The sequence below is a fragment of the Malaya genurostris genome, chromosome 2 (assembly GCF_030247185.1).
Source record: "Malaya genurostris strain Urasoe2022 chromosome 2, Malgen_1.1, whole genome shotgun sequence".
Lineage (NCBI taxonomy): Eukaryota > Metazoa > Arthropoda > Insecta > Diptera > Culicidae > Malaya > Malaya genurostris.
In genome coordinates, this window is record NC_080571.1 from 14,285,950 (window position 1) to 14,305,650 (window position 19,701).

The window sequence follows — 19,701 nt, forward strand, 5'->3', positions numbered from 1 at the left end:
CAGCTGAGTGGACTGCACGCGATGAACCGAACCCAAAGCGTGGAAAGACTCAACAATCGGCCGGTAAGGTTATGGCGTCTGTATTTTGGGATTCGCATGGTATAATTTTCATTGACTACCTTGAAAAGGGAAAAACCATCAACAGTGACTATTATATAGCGTTATTAGAGCGTTTGAAGGACGAAATTTAAAAAAAAACGGCCTCATTTGAAGAAAAAAGTTTTGTTTCATCAAGACAATGCACCGTGTCACAAGTCGATGAAAACCATGCTGAAATTGAACGAATTGGGCTTCGAATTGCTCCCTCATCCACCGTATTTTCCAGATTTGGCCCCCAGTGACTTTTTCCTGTTCTCAGACCTCAAGAGAATGCTCGCTGGTAAAAAATTTAGAAGCAATGAAGAGGTAATCGCTGAAACTGAGGCATATTTTGAGGTAAAGGACAAATCGTACTACAAAAATGGTATCGAAAAGTTGGAAGATCGCTATAATCGCTGTATCGCCTCTGATGGCAATTATGTTGAATAATAAAAACGAATTTTGGCAAAAAAATGTGTGTTTCTATTAAACGATACGAACTTTTCAGTAGAACTGTTAATTGTCACTTATTATGTGCGCTTGGTGTATTCTAAATCATTAGAAAGCATAATGCAAAGAAAATCTCTTAGTTCAACCTTAGTACTTCTAAAGCACAACCTTTCCATGGTTCATTCAAAAATTTTCTGATTTGTTAAACTCACGCCCACGATGTCCAATATTATTCATCTGTCTCCATTACATACAAACCATCAACTGGTAAATGATATTAGAACTTTTTCTCATGACGACAGCGGTTTTCTAGAACATTCATATGCATTCCATTCATGCATTCATGAAAGTACACTTATCATTGGGCCCTCGCGTTTTAGGCCTTATCGCGACCCTCAAATCATCGCGTTTTGAAGTACTCATCGCGACTCTCAAGTTGTGAAAATTACTTACACATGATGGCCCGGATTGGCGGTTCAATGCATACGGCGTTGGTCTTACAAGCCAGTTGTCATATGTTCAAGCCCCAACCTGGAAGAATTCATAGTGTCAGTAGGATCGTAGTACTGGCCATGCAATGATTCTGTACGCTAAGAATCGGCTGCGAAGTCCAAATTCCACAAAAGGGAATGTAATGACTTTGCTTTTACGTCAAAGGGAAGAAAAGGTTGTCCACAAACATCTGAAACTTTAAGAAGGTAAGAAATTCTGGATTTTTGTCCATCGGAGGCAAAATTACTTTTTGGCGGGGCTAGATTACTCCTATTAATTGTAGACCTTACCAAATAATATACATTAAACATTGGGCAATGCTTTCGGATAAAATTCAATCTAAACCATTCCTGTCTTGTATATATATACTTATTATTCATTAGAAAATAGATTGTTTTGCATGGTTACACAGTTATATCTTTTTCATTCCTTTCTCCTTGTTCAGTATGAGAAGATCGCGCGTGGATGTGTGTTTAGTGTGTACGTTGTTTTTTCCTCCATGTAAGTGTTCTCCTAGTTTCTGTTCTAGATCAGAACGATATTTACCGAGTCGGGACCAGTTTGTGTATTCGCTACAATATTGTACGGTAGAAGATAAAAGTCCGGTTAACAGTTTCTATTTCTTTCTCGCAGTGACAGTTTACTAGGGGAAAACTTGAAAATAGTATGACGATAACAATTCTGTACTGCGGCTACAACAAACATTCTTGTTCCTAGATTTTTTTTTGTTCATTCTGTAGGATGTTGTTTACTCTTTTTCAACGTATGTGTGAAATGGCAAACGTTGCGTCTTGCGTGAGCGTGTACGTTCGTCTTATACGAATGGAGTTGGATGTGAGATCGACACCTTTTGTTTTATTTATTTTTTAACGACTTGTGGGTGAGAAGTTCAAACACATTCACAACAGTTTTCTATGTTTTTTTTTTGTTTTTCGTTTAAACACTAATTTCTCGTGAGAGCTGTTATTGATTGGGGTCACTTGAATTCTACACTTATTCACTGTCATTTGCCATTATTTACGTCTTACCCGAACAACTTGTGCTGAATTTGAAGGACTATCTATCTACTATTACGATACAGGTGCTACTTTCTTGAAACAAGGCCAGGATGATACACGGTACAAGTGGCTTGAGAAAGGAGTTTGGTGCTTGATCTACTCAGTGTTTTTTTTCTTGTTTTGTTTCCTTGTTCCTATAATAGCGTATGTTTTATTTGTTGGCATTATTTTTTCGTTCAGCCACGCTCTCTCCCCGCAAGAGCACGCACATGTGCACGAGTGTGTGACGACTATAACGACGACAACGACGATGATGGCGAGCTTATGTTTTTGATTACGGTCAGTTTCTTCATCCTTTTTTAATGAACATTACTGGGTTAAACTCGAACAAAAAATGTACTATCCATTCTATTTACTTTTCTTCATGATTATGATTTGATTTTGTTAGTTTTATTATGTCAATTTCTGTATTATTCACATTGAAAACCGTGCTTGAACAAGTGCAAAAGGCGATATCCGAAAAAGAGGGGTTCTATCAAAAATTCGTAGTGGTAAAAGAATTTATTAAACAGGAAAGTTTGGAGCGAGAAGCAATCAACAGAGTGGTTCGAAGCCGATTTTCTTTCTACGGTCTACAGTTTGGATTATGAACGAGAACGTGTGAGTGAATGTATTGATTGATTGATTGGTAGTTTGGCACTCCAAAATTTGATGTTGGGGTTCAAACTCTGGTCTGAGAAATCACCTAACTGCGATTTCCTTCGAGAGGGGCAACCTTTGAGGTTTCCTTGACTCGATAAGACTTGATGAGATAGTAGAAAAATGTAGTATATTTGCATTAAAAATAGTACAAAATCTGTTTGTTTCACAGTCGAACTTACCATTTGTCCGTTCCGATCGCTACTCTATATATCAGTTCCGACATGGAAAGTATTTTCATAATACTAGTAGTTGCAATGAATCTGACCGAACGACTTTATTCTGTTGTCTGTGTCGGTTTGTGTGAGTTTTTTTTGTCTGTGTGAGAGTGAATTTTCGTCCATTATGTACGGGTACCACAAAATTTGAGATCTCTTCTTAGCTCGAGAGAATCCTAGTTCATGGTTTTGGTCTATTGTTCTTCACATTACGTAATAACCTACACCAAGCTGAACAAAGATTCACATTCTTAAACTTCCGTGACTGTGTTGTTGTTGCTTTGCCAGTTTGCCAATTTCGATTTATGTAAAAATGGAAGCCAAACGATCACGATCAGAAAAAGAGTAACCACACAGGTGTTCATAGAAAATACTTCAATAGTGGTGACGAACGCTCATTTCCATTAACTTTAATTTGTGTTTGTGTGTGTGTTTTTTTTTATTTACGAAATTGCAGAACAAATCACAATCAACGATGATGGCGGTGGCAACATACTTCTTCTTCGCATAGTTTTTACTGTGTAATTTTTTTTTCGTAAAATTTTCTGTGCTGTTCATTAACGTCAAGAAAGAGTTGGTTTGGCTTAAAATTATCAAGTAGGTGTTGAACTACCGATAATCACATAACAATCCGATGTTCCGAGATTATTTTTCCCCATGAGACTGATCTGCGATTACGGGTAGTGGTTTAAATTCCACTGAAATGGTGTCTGGATTGTAAACTAAGGTTTGCTTCCCTTTTCGAACGCCATTCGACCACACGATCTTTGTCAATTTCCTTACTGCGTTTGTTTGTTTTTTTTTTCTTCATAATCTTAACACGGGTTTCCCTTTTCAATTAATAATATAATGTTTATAACTTTCTTAAATCCTTATCTGCGAACGATTTTTTGTTTCGTTTCTGATTTACCTCTGTTTCGGGTGTTTTTATTTTTATTATTACTTTGTTAATCGTAATGGTTCTTCACTTAGAGCAGCGCGCACAGTGATTTCTTCTTTTTGTTGGGCTTTCTCTCGGGAGATTTCTTGTTAATTTGTTGGACTAAGTCGTAGAAAATCTGCAAAACAAATGATAGTTAATAAATGAAGTTTTTCCACTGCTTTTAAATATACAAATAAACAATTTAACGAATCGAAATAAAAGAAAAGAATCTGACAGAATCAACCATTTTCAGTTTCGAAACAGAATTTTTTTTCAACTGCAGAAGCCGTAGGAATCGATACATGATGTGAAAGGTTTTTAGGAGCCTTTTTTGTCTTTCTGAAACAGAAAGTTCCTATAACAGAATTATAGAATATTCCAAAAAAAAAACGTCCTAGTGATGGTAGACTAAAATCAAAGCTTAAAACGATTTAATGATCTTCGCAAGCCAATAACAGTATTATTGCATCGTAGCTGGTACGTCGTGATGATAGTCAAAGAAAAGAACACGGGATCGGACATTCATTCCAATTTAGGGGAGAAAAGCGAGACAGTCAATCTACTCATTCAAAGCACCAGCGATTATTAGAGCATGCTTTACTGGCCATCCCGCTTTTAGCGTATCGTGACTAATTAGTAATCCGCGACATTCGTAGCTGTCGGTAATTGGTCAGGAATGGTGAGGAGTTAAACGAACGTCGTTCGCTGGATACAATCATATCTCAGGAATCGTCATCTTGTGGTTAAAATTGACGATTGTGTTTCGGAATTTTTTTGCAACATCTGGAATTCCGCAGGGAAGCCATCTCGGCCCTTTAATCTTCTTGCTGTACTTTAATGACGTTAATGTTTCTCTGGAAGAACCGCGCATATCTTTTGCAGATGACCTCAAGATCTATCATGTTATTCGCAGCTTAGAGGATGCGACGTTTCTTCAACTACAAATGACAATCTTTTCGGATTGGTGCAAATCGAATCACATGTCCGTTAATCAAGACAAAGGCTCGATCATTACGTTTACGAGAAAAAAAGGGCCTTTGAAATTCGAATACTTTATTGAGCGACCTTGGCGTTTTTCTTGACGAACAGTTAACATTCAAGCAACGCACCAACTCACATTGTGGCTAAAGCTTCTCGCTACCTTGGATTCGTGATGAGAATGGCTAAGCATTTTACGGATGTTTACTGCTTGAAATCCCTATACTGTTGTTCGCTCTACTCTGGAATATTGTTCAGCTGATTGAAGCCCTCACTACCTTAACGGCGTTAAAAGAACATAGTCGATTCAACGTACACACTTAGAAAAATTTACATCTTAACAGATGTACATAAAAGGAGCGTCGTGATTCACTTACTTTCACGATTTAAAGCATGTATATATAAGTCATATCATCAATATCACAGTTAATTTAGCTGAAGCTTACATCGATACAGACGCAAAGTTTATTTTTACATATTATTAGATGTAATATTATGGCATCACTGAAGAAATTACGGTATGCTTGAGTTATCGTCAAGCGTAAATTTCATTTTTTCTAAGAATGTAGATTCGTGCGATTCGCTCTTCGTCGCTTGCCTTAGGCTAATCCTCATCAACTACCGAGCCATGAAAGTCGCAAATTGCTAATTGGTATAGACACACTGCAAGTAAGACGGGAGCTATCGCGTGCTTTAACGATAGCATAGGGTTCGAAGGTGTCCTCTGACGGGTCTCGAAAAATTACAACAACTGGTAGTGATGGCAAAAAAAAACAGAGAAAAAAGCTCCAGGCCTTGGAAAATTAAATTCCGAGCAAGAATTTCCATCACTTCCTGGAACTTCAAAACCCCCCAAAAGTCTCTAAAGATCAGTCAGAAAATTTATCAAATACTGGGTTTGTTAAATTCTCCGATATTGTGGACTGGATCATGTCTACTTTCAATATTTCTGAACCTCTTAAAAGCCTGATAATGGCTTTTATTCCTACAGTTAAAACATTCTTGAAGCAGTTGACTGCAAAATGGCCCCTTCTTTCAGCGATCGTATCCTTCGATGGCTAAGTCACCCACCGAGGTCACGGATACAATCACTGTTATACAGTGGAATTGTAGAAGTATCATCCCAAAAATAGATCCTTTCAAATTTCTAGTAAATAATCTGAAATGTGACGCATTTGCATTGTGCGAAACTTGGCTAACTTCTGAAATACCCTTAAACTCCCACGATTTTAACATTATTCGCCGGGATCGAGATGATCCCTACGGAGGAGTACTTTTGGGGATCAAAAAGTGCTATTCTTTTTATCGAATTAACCTTCCCTCGATACCAGGTATTGAAGTTGTCGCATGTCATGTTACAATCAAAGGTAAGGACCTTTGCATTGCTTCCATCTACATTCCCCCAAGAGCCTCGGCTGGGCATCGGCGGCTCAGTGATATCATAGAGCTCCTTCCTGCACCGACGTTGGTTTTAGGAGACTTTAACTCACACGGTACGGGATGGGGCTGTCTTCACGATGATAACAGATCAACTATGATCCATGATATTTGCGACAACTTCAATATGACAATCTTGAATACGGGAGAAATGACACGAATTCCTGCACCACCAGCAAGATCAAGTGCGCTGGACTTATCCCTTTGCTCGACATCGCTACGGTTGGATTGCACGTGGAAGGTGCTCCCTGATCCCCACGGTAGCGATCATCAGGGTGGCAAGTGAATTGCCGATTTCAATTTCCCGGTTTTTTCCCGGTTTTTTGAGATAAAAATTCCCGGTTTTTGGAATAGGCTCAAATCGTCCCGGTTTAGTTTTTTTTTGTAAATATTTTCTAATTTAAACTTTAAACTGATATCCCATGTCCAATAAGGATCATTGTACCAGGCCCGCTAATTGAGGATAAAATTACTTTCCAAGCATTTCGATGTATAAATAAAAAAAAATCATTATGACATGTGCATATAAGAAAAGCCTAAAGCCTTTTTCAAGTCATTCAGGGGTTTTGGTTACACGTAATCGATTTCTTCCTAGTGCACATGACTTTTTATTATTATACATATGATTGAAAATAAATCAATAAGGAACAACAATCCCAAAAACGGACGCTTGCCACTCGGAAAAAACAGCAACAATCTATGCACAGAGCTTTCTTCGCTCCTTCCGGAAGTATAAGTGGAAATCTCAGTTCGGTAGGAAAATTATAAACGGCATGATGGCCAAGGATGGCTTTTATCGTATCAAAGAACGCTCTCTACCAACTCTTCACAATATTCAATCATTGCCATCAAAGAGAGACGGATATCATCTCAGCAACAAATCACCGTCATGGTTCATTCTACATAGAATGGACACCAGTGCGAGAGCGAATTTCTCTCGATGACCTATCTGAGCATCACGGGTTAGCACGCTGCTGTGGGGATTCTCTCTGAAGCAACAAACGGTCGCTTATTCTCGTTTTGCGATCCGATTCTATACGGGCAGTGGATAATTGCGATAGAATCAATTTACTATTGCCGCTTATTCTAACTATGTGCATATAACCTTTGTATAAGTTGTATCTATGAAAATAGCTGTGAATGCTCCAGACCAGGGTTTTGAAATATTGTATATTGTGACCTAGTATGAGAATCAAGTCGAATTATCTGCGATAATTATCAACTTGCGATTCTCTCTTGGTAAATTCCTCATAGCGCCGATCATTGCCGGACTGTATATATTTTGTTAAGAGCTGTGAAATACTCAGAGTATGAAGTGTAGCGAAGAAATGTAGAAAAATCCTCTCACGGTTCATGCATTGAGCGAGTTCTTGTAGCAGCTTCTACCAGATTGAAAATGTTGTATACAATGTAGAGAAATATCGAGCCGCTTTTTGCCAAATTATCGGCAATCACCAACACTGATGATGGCACAGTGAATCTAACTTAATATCGTCATTGCCAGGGCTGTTTAAATTATGTCGCTTATAAGCACATCTGTTCAATGAACGATACCCCCAGATGAATTATCATGCTGTGATTGTGATGAAAAACATAAAACAAATTATTAACAAAGTCCTGTCAGACCAAAAATTTGAAATTTTTAAGTAATAGAATTGAATTTAAAATCATTAGATGTACGTATACCTAAGATTTCGGAAAACCGTTCGGCTGTCACGACTTGCTCTTTTAAAACACCAATTTTTCTAATGTATCTGTCAGTCAATAAACAATGTTTACGATTTCAATGCGTTGATGGGCAAATAAATCGAATGATAACTGTTGAAATGCACAATATATCGATCTGTTTTTTTCTAATAGGATTCTAATGTCGTTTTCGCTTGAGAAAACTGAAACTGACCCAGGGTAGTTTCATCAAACAAACACTTTTCACGAAACTGTGTTGATTTCGCACTTAGCAACGGGGGTTTGAGTAAAACTGATTTAAAAACCAGGTTGGAAACTGACTCGATTTTCAGTTCAACAACGTTGAAACTAGGTTCGAAACTGACTTCAAACAAACGGTTTGACAGCAGTTAGGGTGGAAACTGGGTTAGGTTTGGCATCAAGCGAAAACAACATAAATGCTCATAGAGGAATCAGAAAAATATTCAGGAAGTACGATTTCTTCATGATGAACTCGCCGCTGGTTTTAAACCAGTTTTATTTCCAATAGCTTAACTAATTTATCTTCTATAAGAAATTTTTCTACAATTGATCTGATTCTAGCAGATCAATCAATAACATTCAGGGTTTCAAATTAAGCAATGATTAGTTCAATTAGTTATATATTCTACCAGCTTAGAAAAAATCAACTAGAACACTATCGAATGTAAACCCTAAAATTGTTTTGGAAAATATAGATATAATTTAAATCATTACTTTATTGAAGTTCCAAAAGCTAAAACTAAATTCAATTCACCTTCATCTACATCAACATCAACGTTCTTGTGATCCTACTATGGAATAGTTGAGAACCTTTAGAAGAAAATTAAATATAGAACAAATCAATCCATTTTCTAAATCTTTCTAAGATTCTATACTGGTCCTCAGAAACCAGTTTCAACTCTCAAAACAGGAACTCAAATACTTCTTGTAATCGGTGAATAAGGTCAAAGTCGACAACTCTTACAATTTTGCTAGTCCTTTTGACATCTAACAGAAATATAATTATAACACAAGTATTGTCTCAAGATGACATTACTGAGACAAATTATGATGATACTAGGGCAATCATTAGCAAACTTAAAAACATGAAGGCTCTTAAAAATGTTCAATAATTTTGTTAAAAATTTTCCCTATGTTACCTTGAGATTTTGCCATAAATTTTGCAGATGTGTTGAATACTTATTTAAAAATTTAAAAAAATCCAACACAAGCATCGAAATTAGCCTTATTTTTCAAAATGAGCTTTCATTATGCTGTTATTGATAACAAACAAATAACTCTGATGCTTCATGTTTGATTCAAAACTGCCTGCAAGCCTCTAAAAATCTCTGGACGAGACATGGGGTGTTGGCCCAATTTCCAATGGACAATAAGTTATTTCAACACTTGTACTGAACATTTCGCTCAAACGCAAAATTGGGTATTGTCTCCTACTTTTCAATTGTGGAAAAAAATCATTATTCTAACAATTGTTACGCATAGGTGAGCTAGTAATATTTTCCCCGGTTTTTCACTGAAATTCCCGACTTTTTCCCGATTTTCCCGGTCACTTGCCACCCTGGATCATCTACCTATCGTGATTTCAATCGCCTACGGATTAAGACCATCGGAGACAATCAATGTTTCGTATAACCTCACACGAAATATTGATTGGAAATGCTACGCAAATTCGATATCTGAGAAACTAGAAACAACACAATAACTTCCTCCGGAGAAAGAGTACACGTTTTTGGCTGGCTTGATTCTCGACACCGCGACTCAAGCTCAGACGAAACGAGTACCTGGCGCGAAAACTAACATCCGTCCTCCCAACCCGTGGTGGGACAAAGTGCTCAGAATTAAACGCGTAGAGAGCTTCATCATTTATCGAGTTTGGGAAAAACGGAACACCTGATAATTTTGAAAACTACGCGGCATTAGACGCTAAAATGAAAAGCTTGATTAAAGCGAAGAAAAGCGGTTATTGGCGTCGATTCGTAGACGGATTATCGAGAGAAACATCAATGAGCACTCTTTGGAACACAGCCCGACGAATGCGCAATAAAAACACCACGATCGAAAGCGAGGAATACTCTAACCGCTGGATATTCGATTCCGCTAAAAAAGTATGTCCTGACTCTGTTCCGGAACAGACGATCATGCGCGTCGCCTCTTCAAACAGAAACGAAACACCTTTTTCGATGATAGAGCTCTCACTTGCGCTTTTATCGTGTAACAATAAAGCTCCGGGGTTAGACAAAATCTAATTCAACTTGTTGAAAAATTTGCCTGACTCTGCCAAAAGGCGCTTATTGAATTTATTCAATAGGCTTCTTGAGAATAATATTGTCCCACATGACTGGAGACAAGTAAGAGTTATCGCCATTCAAAAACCAGGGAAACCAGCCTCCGATCACAATTCGTATCGGCCGATTGCTATGCTATCCTGTATCCGGAAATTGTTCGAAAAAATGATTCTGTTTCGTCTAGACAATTGGGTCGAGACAAATGGCTTACTTTCAGATACACAATTTGGTTTCCGCAGGGGTAAAGGAACGAACGATTGTCTTGCGCTGCTCTCAACCGAAATTCAAATGGCATTTGCTCGTAAAGAACAAACGGCGTCAGTTTTTCTAGACATCAAGGGGGCATTCGATTCAGTTTTCATAAACATCTGAGAAGTTGCATCAGCATGGTCTTTCACCAATTTTGAATAACTTTTTGTACAATCTATTGTCCGAGAAATACATGTATTTCGCGCATGGTGATTTGTCGACAATACGATTCAGTTACATGGGTCTTCCTCAGGGCTCATGCCCTTTCATACAATTTTTACGTAAACAACATTGATGAATGTATCAACACATCTTGCACGCTAAAACAACTTGCCGACGACAGCTTTGTGTCTAATCTAGGACCCAAAGCTGCCGATCTCCAAGGACCATTGCAAGATACCCTCGGAAACTTGTCGACATGTGCTCTTCAAATGGGTATCGAGTTCTCTACGCAGAAAACTGAGCTGGTTGTATTTTCAAGGAAGCGAGAACCAGCACAACTACAGCTTCAACTAAGGGGTGAAACCATAGCTCAGGTCTTCACATTCAAATATCTCGGAGTCTGGTTCGACTCTAAAGGCACCTGGGGATGTCATGTTAGGTATCTGTTTACCCCGTTTCCACAATATTTACTTTTTTTTCATTCTCTTCCGCAACATCACCATCATCGTCCACGGAAGACCGCTCCAGTCGAAAACCAGCATGCGGGCCACCCGCCGGGCCTTCGTAGCCCGGGGGTGTTTCCCGCGGACCCACACGGACCGAAGGATGCGGCCAGCGCTTAATATTTACCAACGCCATCTGGAAGACTCGTGCAATATTGAATACATCGACCACTACCGATCGCCAGCTGAACGCTGGATTTTCGAGAAGCTAAGGTCACATATTCTAATGATACTATTCTAGTTTTAAGTTAGTCGTTAATTAAGATTAGAAAATAACCTTGGCATCTTAGAGCTTAAGCAGTGTGCCTAAAAATATATTGTAATATCGAATAAAAAAAAAACTGGTATGCGAGGTACCGCCGCTTCCGAAGGCGGATCAGCCTGCGTCACCCTCGGTGGCTTTGATATCGTTCACGATTGTCTCTCCACTATGCCAAATTACCATATACAGTTCTCTTACTGTCTATACTAAATGACGGACAAACGGACCCCCCCGGACGGTTCTTGAATTCAACGACCATTCAACCGAGCGTCGTCGTGATCGCACAGTCGAATTAGATCTATTTTTTCTAAATGTTACTATTGAACATTCAGCGATCTTCATCGACATTTTTCTACGCGTTGAAAATCTTGCAAATGATGAGATCTAAGTTCAAAAACTGATATTCTCAATCGTGAGTAGGTGATGCAAACAAACATCCAAATAACGATAATGTTCATTTCATTTCAATGTTTCCCAATCTTTCGTGGAAAACAGCACATAGATTTCATCCATAACATTTGATTAACAATTAACAATCGATTAAACTGGATTAATTGCACAACTTGTGTTTCATAGTAATAACATCCGAAATTTGATGAAAACTGAAGCAATCTTCACCGCAGGTTTAAATGAAGATAGCAACCGCCGTCTACTTTGCCGCTCAGAGATGCTCATTCTACACCAAAGCCAAACGAACCACACTTCCTTCGTTCGCAGCAAGACTAACGCATCGCTTTTCATGCAAGCATGTCCTCGCTTTAGGCTATTGACGATACACAAACAAGAAGGGAAGGGGAGGAGCGAGTTAATGAAGCCATCGGGAACAGTAATCGAAAAAGGTCCAAAGGATGAGGAAACATCATTCGTTCCGGTACTGATAAGAAGAACCAACTCGAACAGAACGAACGGTAGCAAAGTGGTAGCCCGAAGTGGAATATGACGAGTATCAAACAAAATTACCACACTACACTAGTACTCACGTCGTTAACATTAATTTTGGCTTTGGCTGACGTTTCCATGAATGCACAGTTAAACTGATTGGCGAGACTTTTGCCCAACTCCTTTCCAACTACTCGCTCGTCCTCCAAATCGCACTTATTTCCAACCAACACCATTGGTACGTCGTCAGTGTCCTAAAATGAATCCGAATTTGCAAGCTGCTGCTTTGATATTGTAATTCAAAATAAGCAAAACCGATTTTACCTTAACCCTTAAAATCTGTTCTCGGAGATCCTGCAGGTCGTTGAATGTCGATTGTGCCGTGATTGAATACACTAGCACGAAACCTTGGCCGTTCTTCATGTAGAGATCTCTCATCGCTGTGAATTGTTCCTGTTAATTGAACGTCAAACAAAGGAAGAAAAAAGTTTATTTCAATCCGTTCGGTGGCAGTGATTTGCTGAAGATTGCTTACCGTCCCGGCAGTGTCCAAAATTTCTAACATGCATTGCTGTCCGTCCACTTCGACCTGTTTCCGGTAACTGTCCTCTATCGTTGGGTCGTACTTTTCCACGAAGATACCCTAGAAAGAGAGATTGAGAACAGGTCGCAATTATTTTCAGGAACAAAGTTGTTTTTGGATATTGACTAGTAAAAACGGAAGGTGCCATTGCGATATTAGTAGTTTAAACATAAAATTTCTGTGTTAGATTCAAACAATTAGGAACCAATAATCATCGAAAATCATGAAACACCACTCACACATACCGCATATCTCTAACTCTTCACAGACACCCACCGATTAGTAAGGCTTTTTGCTTTCCGGTTCAACCGGAAAAGACTTTTTCTGATCATTAGATTCCGAACATTGAGATCTGAATATTGAAATAGAATTCTGGAACAGAGATTGAGATTCAGACCAGAATTCAGTTCCAAAATTCCTGTCCAGAATTCAGATTCAGAATTCGGTAACTGAGTTTTGAATCTAATGTTCTGGAACTGTAGACCGAACCAGAACAGAACCAGAATTCAGATCCAACGCTCAGTTTGTATTTTCAGAAATGTATTCCGAATCTGGACTATTAAACTCAGTTTCGACGCTGAAATCTGGATTTGAATTTGAAAAATGAATCCTGGACCGAACTTTCGTAACTAAAATTCAGAATTCAGTTCCGAATCTGGACCCTAGTCACTGGTTCAATGATCAGTTCAACAATCCAGATCCAGAATTCAGTTCTAGAACTCAGATTCAGAACTCATTTCCCGATGTTCAGAATGCAGTTCAATCTACCATCACCATAGAATTTAGACCCCGAATTCAGTGCTAACATCCGGCTTTAAAATTCTAGGTCGCGAATTCGGATTAAATAACAGAAACAAAACAGGAATTAAAGGACAGGAATCATTCATTTTATTCGTATTCACGTTATCCGGTTATGTGACATTAGTCAGCCACCTTTTTTATATAAACCTACATAATGAAACCAAAAATCGATAAGAATGAAGAAACGAGAACATTCAGAGGGCTTTCCAAACAGGGTTCTTCCAGCAAAAGTTATTTCGCCGAAAACCTTTCTAGTAGCATGATTTATTTATTGCTTCAAAATAAGCGTTTATTTCAGCGATGACTTCCCCATTTGAGTAGAATCTCCCAACGTGAAGCATTTGTTTGACCTGAAAACAGGCAGTAGTCACTGGGGGGTATATCCAGTGAATATGATAAGTGCGGCAGTAATTTCAAAACGATTTCGTGGAATTTTTCATGGTTTCCGTTGTAATTACCTTTTTTGGCCACTTCAGTGTCAGTACGAGCACGTTTGAACTCGATATGCCATCGACAAATGGTTTACTTTTGATGGAATTCAATCACTGTGAAAACCAACTTCGAATCAGTACTTCGGAATCAACAAATGCCTGTTTTTGTAACAAATATCACCCTTCAATTTTTTCGGAGATATCTGAATATCAAGAACTTAGATTCAAATGAAAAGTTTCAAGGTCCAGTACAAAGTTCCAGAATTTCATTTGAATCCGACTTCCGGTTGTGGAATTACAAGGTAATAGGCAAAAAAACCTTCCTTATCCACCTAGTTGTGTGATATTGACTTTCTCTTTCTTCAAAACAGTCTCATGAAAATATTTTCAATCTTTTTATTTAATAATTTCCGAAGCTAATTCGAGTAGTGGGTTGGGGGGTGCACGAAATCGTTTTTTTTTTATTCCACGTCGTAGAATTGCATGAAACGTCGAAATTTAGTGTCACTTCGAAAAAAAAATTTTTTTGAGAATATCGACTTTCCCAGATCGATTAGTCCCAGAAAGTCAATGAAAAACATTTTTTTTAGATGACACTAAGTATCGACGTTTCATTTCTAAGACTTTCGGTAAAAAAAAAAAGCGATTTCGGAAATTTTCAAACCTTAACCGCCGGGCAGCACCCCTTACCCATATCCGATTTAGCTTAAATTTTGCATGGGGACTTTTTTCGAGGTGCTTAAACTTTTGAGCACTACCGATTTACAAAATTAGAGGTGATCCCAAAATATTGGCACCCTTATATATTAGAGCGGTAAAAACAACGTGTTTCATCGGTTACGTCACATATACCATCATATCTCTGGAACCAGAAGTCGCAGTCATTTAATCTTCGAACTTGATCAATGGCCCAATACTAGCTTTTAAACGTGCCTAAGCTTGTTGAAATTGGTTAAGACATTTTTCGTTCTCGTCGAATATTTTTCGATATCGTCGAGCTGAGTCGATTGGTATATAACACTATTAATCTCCGAGGCTCCGTCGATAGTCGGTTTTTCCAATAATTCTAATACTTTTCTATGCAGAATTACATCATCTCAGATTCAACTGAAAGGTCTTCAGAAACCATAATAAAATCTCGACTTTTATTTAAATCCAACTTTCGGTTCCGGAGATACAAAAGACTTAAAGCAGAACTACAGGGTCCGGCACTCGAAGTGTAACCAATTAAAAAGGCCATGAATTCAGTTTGGAAAATTACTTTTACTTAATTCAAAGTACAAAATGTGTAAAAATAATACAAAATTCAGAATCAATTCACTTTTGCTCGATATGACCACCTTTTGCCTTGACTTGTTGACTTGAGAGAGCGATGGAGTTGCTTTGTTTGGCCGAAAGCGGTCAATTTCCGAACATTGTATTTTCTGACGAGAAAATTTTTCCAATTGAGCAATTCGTAAACTCTCAAAACGATAGGGTTTACTTGACCGACCGTTCATACGAGAATTTGAGTCATCGATTGGCCACCAGGAGGCAGCACCCGCAACAGATAATGGTTTGGGCCGCTGTAACCGCAGATGGGCGCTCTCCAATCGTTTTCATCGAGCCTGGCGTCAAGGTAAATGCGACATATTATCGGGAAAGTATTCTGGAGGTTGCTTTGAAGCCGTGGGCAGACAAACATCTCGGTGGCAGACCATGGACGTTTCAGCAGGACTCGGCACCGTCTCACAAAGCTCGAGTGAACCAAGAATGGCTGAAAAACAACGTTCCGAACTTCATCACGTCCACACAATGGCTCTCGAATTCACCAGATGCGAATCCAATGGATTATTCTTTTTGGGCCATTTTGGAGAGCAAAGTCCGAACTAAAAGATACACCAGTCTCGAGGCGCTGAAAAAAGTTATTGTCCGCGAGTGGGCCAAAATACACATTCGGGCAGCTTGCGATTCGTTTTTTGACCGTCTCAAGGCCATAGTCAAGGCAAAAGGTGGTCATATCGAGCAAAAGTGAATTGATTCTGAATTTTGTATTATTTTTACACGTTTTGTACTTTGAATTAAGTAAAAGTAATTTTCCAAACTGAATTTATGGCCTTTTTAATTGGTTACACTTCGAGTGCCGGACCCTGTATGATTTTCAAGAGTACACGGGCAGAATTACGATTCCACAAATGAGCAAAATAAATCATGATATCGAGGAAAGAGTGTAGTTTCACGTTATGATAATAAACCAAGATTAAGTTTTTTCGGATCATGAGCTAGTTGGACTGATCTCGTTGAAATTTAAACGTAGCGCATCTTACATGGACGAGTAAAGCTTTAGGCGTATTTCTGTTTCTTTGAAGCATACAAGCAGGTGGTGTCTTTAAATATGAAAATATTTCAAATGAGAATGATATGTAATTGTATCAGAATCGTATTTTTGTACTTGCCATCTCTTTTTGGATTTTTTACTGTAAACAATGTTTCAAAAGTTATTTCTTTGAATCAGTATCGTGTCATGTCAAAATTTACGCGTTGTGCACTAAGCATGTGTCGTTCCGGGGTTGGCGGTTCAATGCATAGGGCGCTGATCTTACAAACCAGTTGTCGTATGTTCGAACCCCGACCTGGAAGGATTCGTAGTATCAGTAGAGTCGTAGCACCAGCCATGCACTGGTTCTGTACACTCTGAATCGACAGAGAAGTCTGTTGAAACAGAAGATCAAATTCCACTACAGGAATGTAATACCAAGACTTTGCTTGCACTGAGCATGCAGTATGATATAAGATGTAACAGTTCGTTGTAAGTGAGAACTAAAGAATGAGGAGTGGATATTCGTTTGTTTGGGATTTTTTTATTAAACTACTTTTGTATCATCTATACAATACAAGAACTCGGCACTTAGCATGTCGAGCAAATCTGTCAATAACATCATCAATAGAACCGCTTCGACGTTGCAACTGAGACAGCAATTTGTTTTCAACTGTCATAAGCATAAGCCAATGAAGCCTCTCTTGAAGGTACGTATACAAGTTCTCACAGAGCCAAAAGTAACAGAGAGAACAACAAATCTCAGTGCTGAGCTGAGTAATTGCTTCCCTTCTTGATTCTGTGCAGATAGTGCACAGCAACAAGAACTACTTGAAATTTTACGTTTTATGTATATGTAATGTGTGTAAATACACGCAATTTCGGTGCGCACAAGGCATAGTGCTCAGAGTTCAGAGCGCCACTTATTGGCTACGGCCATGCGATATGAAAGTTCGTTTCGCTATCATTGACCAGCAAGGGCAAGCAGCTTAGGGTGAATTTGTGTATATTGTGCTGTGGACAAAATCGCTCTTTTTTAATAACTATTTATTGGAATATGAGTTAATATTAAATTATTAAAATTTAAATTGGGTGTTCAGCCACAAGTGGTGTGTTTTCAGTCCTATTATATACATGATTTGGTTATTACCATGAAGACATCATTTGCTTCCGCAATTCTGTGAATTTTATGTAGGGAAATTTGTAAACCTACTTGTATTGTGTAATGGGGAAACGGAACTTATATACTAACTTACTAACTAATACAGAGAGCGAATCGATTCAATTGAAGATTGTATCGATTTTTGTTGGAATTTGTTCATAATATTATGTGACATTACATCTAATGGTTCTATATTTGTGAGTCTGTGTAACTCATTTGTACTAAACCAGGGAGGACGCTTCAAAATCATTTTTAGATTTTTATTCTGAATCCTTTGAAGCGTTTTCTTCCTGGTGGAATAACAACTTGTCCAAATTGGTACTGCACAAAGCATGGCTGGTCTGAAAATCTATATATATAAAATAATAGCGAAAAAAGTGTGTGTTGCTAATGTTCTCTGGTATGCGTGGGTCGATCTTAAAATGATTTTTTTGTTCGAAAGGTGACGTTAATGCGGAGGTTTTAGGCTATAGTACATAAGGAAAATCCTTCGGGAAAGTAGAAAAAAAAACTAGAAAATTGGTTTGTTTAGAATTGGAAATTTTCCACTCAATGCATGCTAGATCTCCGATGATTGTTTGGCGCGAATCGAGTTATGCAATGTTGCTGCCCGCTGGAGAGCAAAATATGAATACTAGATTATTAACAAAAACCCGTTTGGCGCCAAACGAGCTGATTTGTGAAAAAATTTCACTGAGCCTACTTGATCCACGTGTTTCTTTATTTCGAATCACATGTTCAATTAAGTAAGGGCGCCAAATGAACAAAAGACAGGTTTAGATTCTGCGATATATAAATTTGGGTTCAAAGCCGTGAAGTCAAATTATAAAACGACTATAAGAAAAGAAAGTGATTAACGTTTTTTTATGATTCGTTGTTTTACTAAAACTGCAGAAATGTGAATCTAATCATCTTGATAGATATAATTATTGCTGTTATAATGCACTGAGACAACAGGATTGAGGTGTGCTGCCACTTTAAATTATGACCGTTAACTCAAACACCAAAACTGTTCAGCACTCTACTTTTTGAAGCAATTCCATTCGAATTTTCTCGGCTTAAATTTTTCATAAGCATTTCCCATGCTAAACCATTGAAGAATTCTTTGGACGAGATTTTGTGTTAATTTTTTCTCGAAACGACCTCCAAATTTCGTCAATTGCTTCAAATCGGTTATTTATTTGAGTCTAAACGTCTTCAATTGGCCCAAACGCGGTCCAAATTATATCAACCCAGAGTACTTCGAAATTTCAAACTATTTTAGTTTGAGTGCCTAAGAACAGTTTCGTCCAATATACTCGAACCATCCCGTTTGCCTCCTGTTATTAAATTACATCGATAGAACCGAGATTTGGGAACTCATCGACATGTTTTACATATTCGAACGAATCACTCTCTTGCTCATAAACTGTCAAACTGATTTTGATTGTATTTTGCTTGGGTCATTTGGGACTTTTAAGAGCATGAAAAAACTGCTTTAAAGTGCGAAGTGTACCTGTTTTGGGGAAAAATGTTTGTCAGATGATTCATTTTTATGGAACATGAAGGATAATACTTCTCACTGTGCGAGAAAAATAGTTAATCGCAAATGTTGTCGAGACAACAATTTTGAATGGTAAATTAGAAGAAGAAAAAGTTTTTATTTCACGCATTCTAATGATGCCTACTGCTATGTCATTTCAATTTGAATGTCATTTTCTCATCCATTCAACTTTTCTTTTACCGTCAATAATCGTTATGATACTGTAGCGTGAATTTAGAGTTTTTTTTCGGATGGTAAATTGTACGCTGCCTGTTTGCGTTTCAGAAAGCCATCGGTTTTATATATTTTGTCCTGTTGTCCGCGATATAAAAAGGTTGAGTCCACTATCATAGAGCATTATAATGATACTTTTCTTCAATCATCATTAAAATTGATAACTAGTTTTGATGTTCTACATCCAATCTAATATTATTGCGCTACGAAGTGTGCAGGGGTCCGCTAGTTTGTTTATAAATTAATAATTTGTTTTTAGACAGATCTCAGAATTTGTGTTTATGAGAGGATATAAACATTTAATATATTTATTACACTTTGCCTGGACTCCTTCAATGTGATCCTTGAAAGCG

The 19,701-nt window shown here is 38.0% G+C and overlaps 1 protein-coding gene across 4 annotated transcripts in view; it reads right to left on the minus strand.

Annotated features, from left to right (window-relative positions):
* Window positions 1-1,373: 1,373 nt before the first annotated feature.
* LOC131427451 (ras-related protein Rap1) overlaps window positions 1,374-19,701 on the minus strand; it is a 46,405-nt gene continuing 28,077 nt past the window's right edge. For all 4 annotated transcript variants that reach the window (XM_058590647.1, XM_058590646.1, XM_058590649.1 and 1 more), the window contains exons 3-6: window positions 12,855-12,962; window positions 12,644-12,772; window positions 12,421-12,573; window positions 1,374-3,993 (exon numbers count right to left, since the gene is read on the minus strand). In XM_058590647.1, coding sequence (XP_058446630.1) covers window positions 3,904-3,993; window positions 12,421-12,573; window positions 12,644-12,772; window positions 12,855-12,962 — 480 coding nt within the window. In that variant the 3' untranslated portion in view covers window positions 1,374-3,903. The remainder of the gene's footprint in view (window positions 3,994-12,420; window positions 12,574-12,643; window positions 12,773-12,854; window positions 12,963-19,701) is intronic.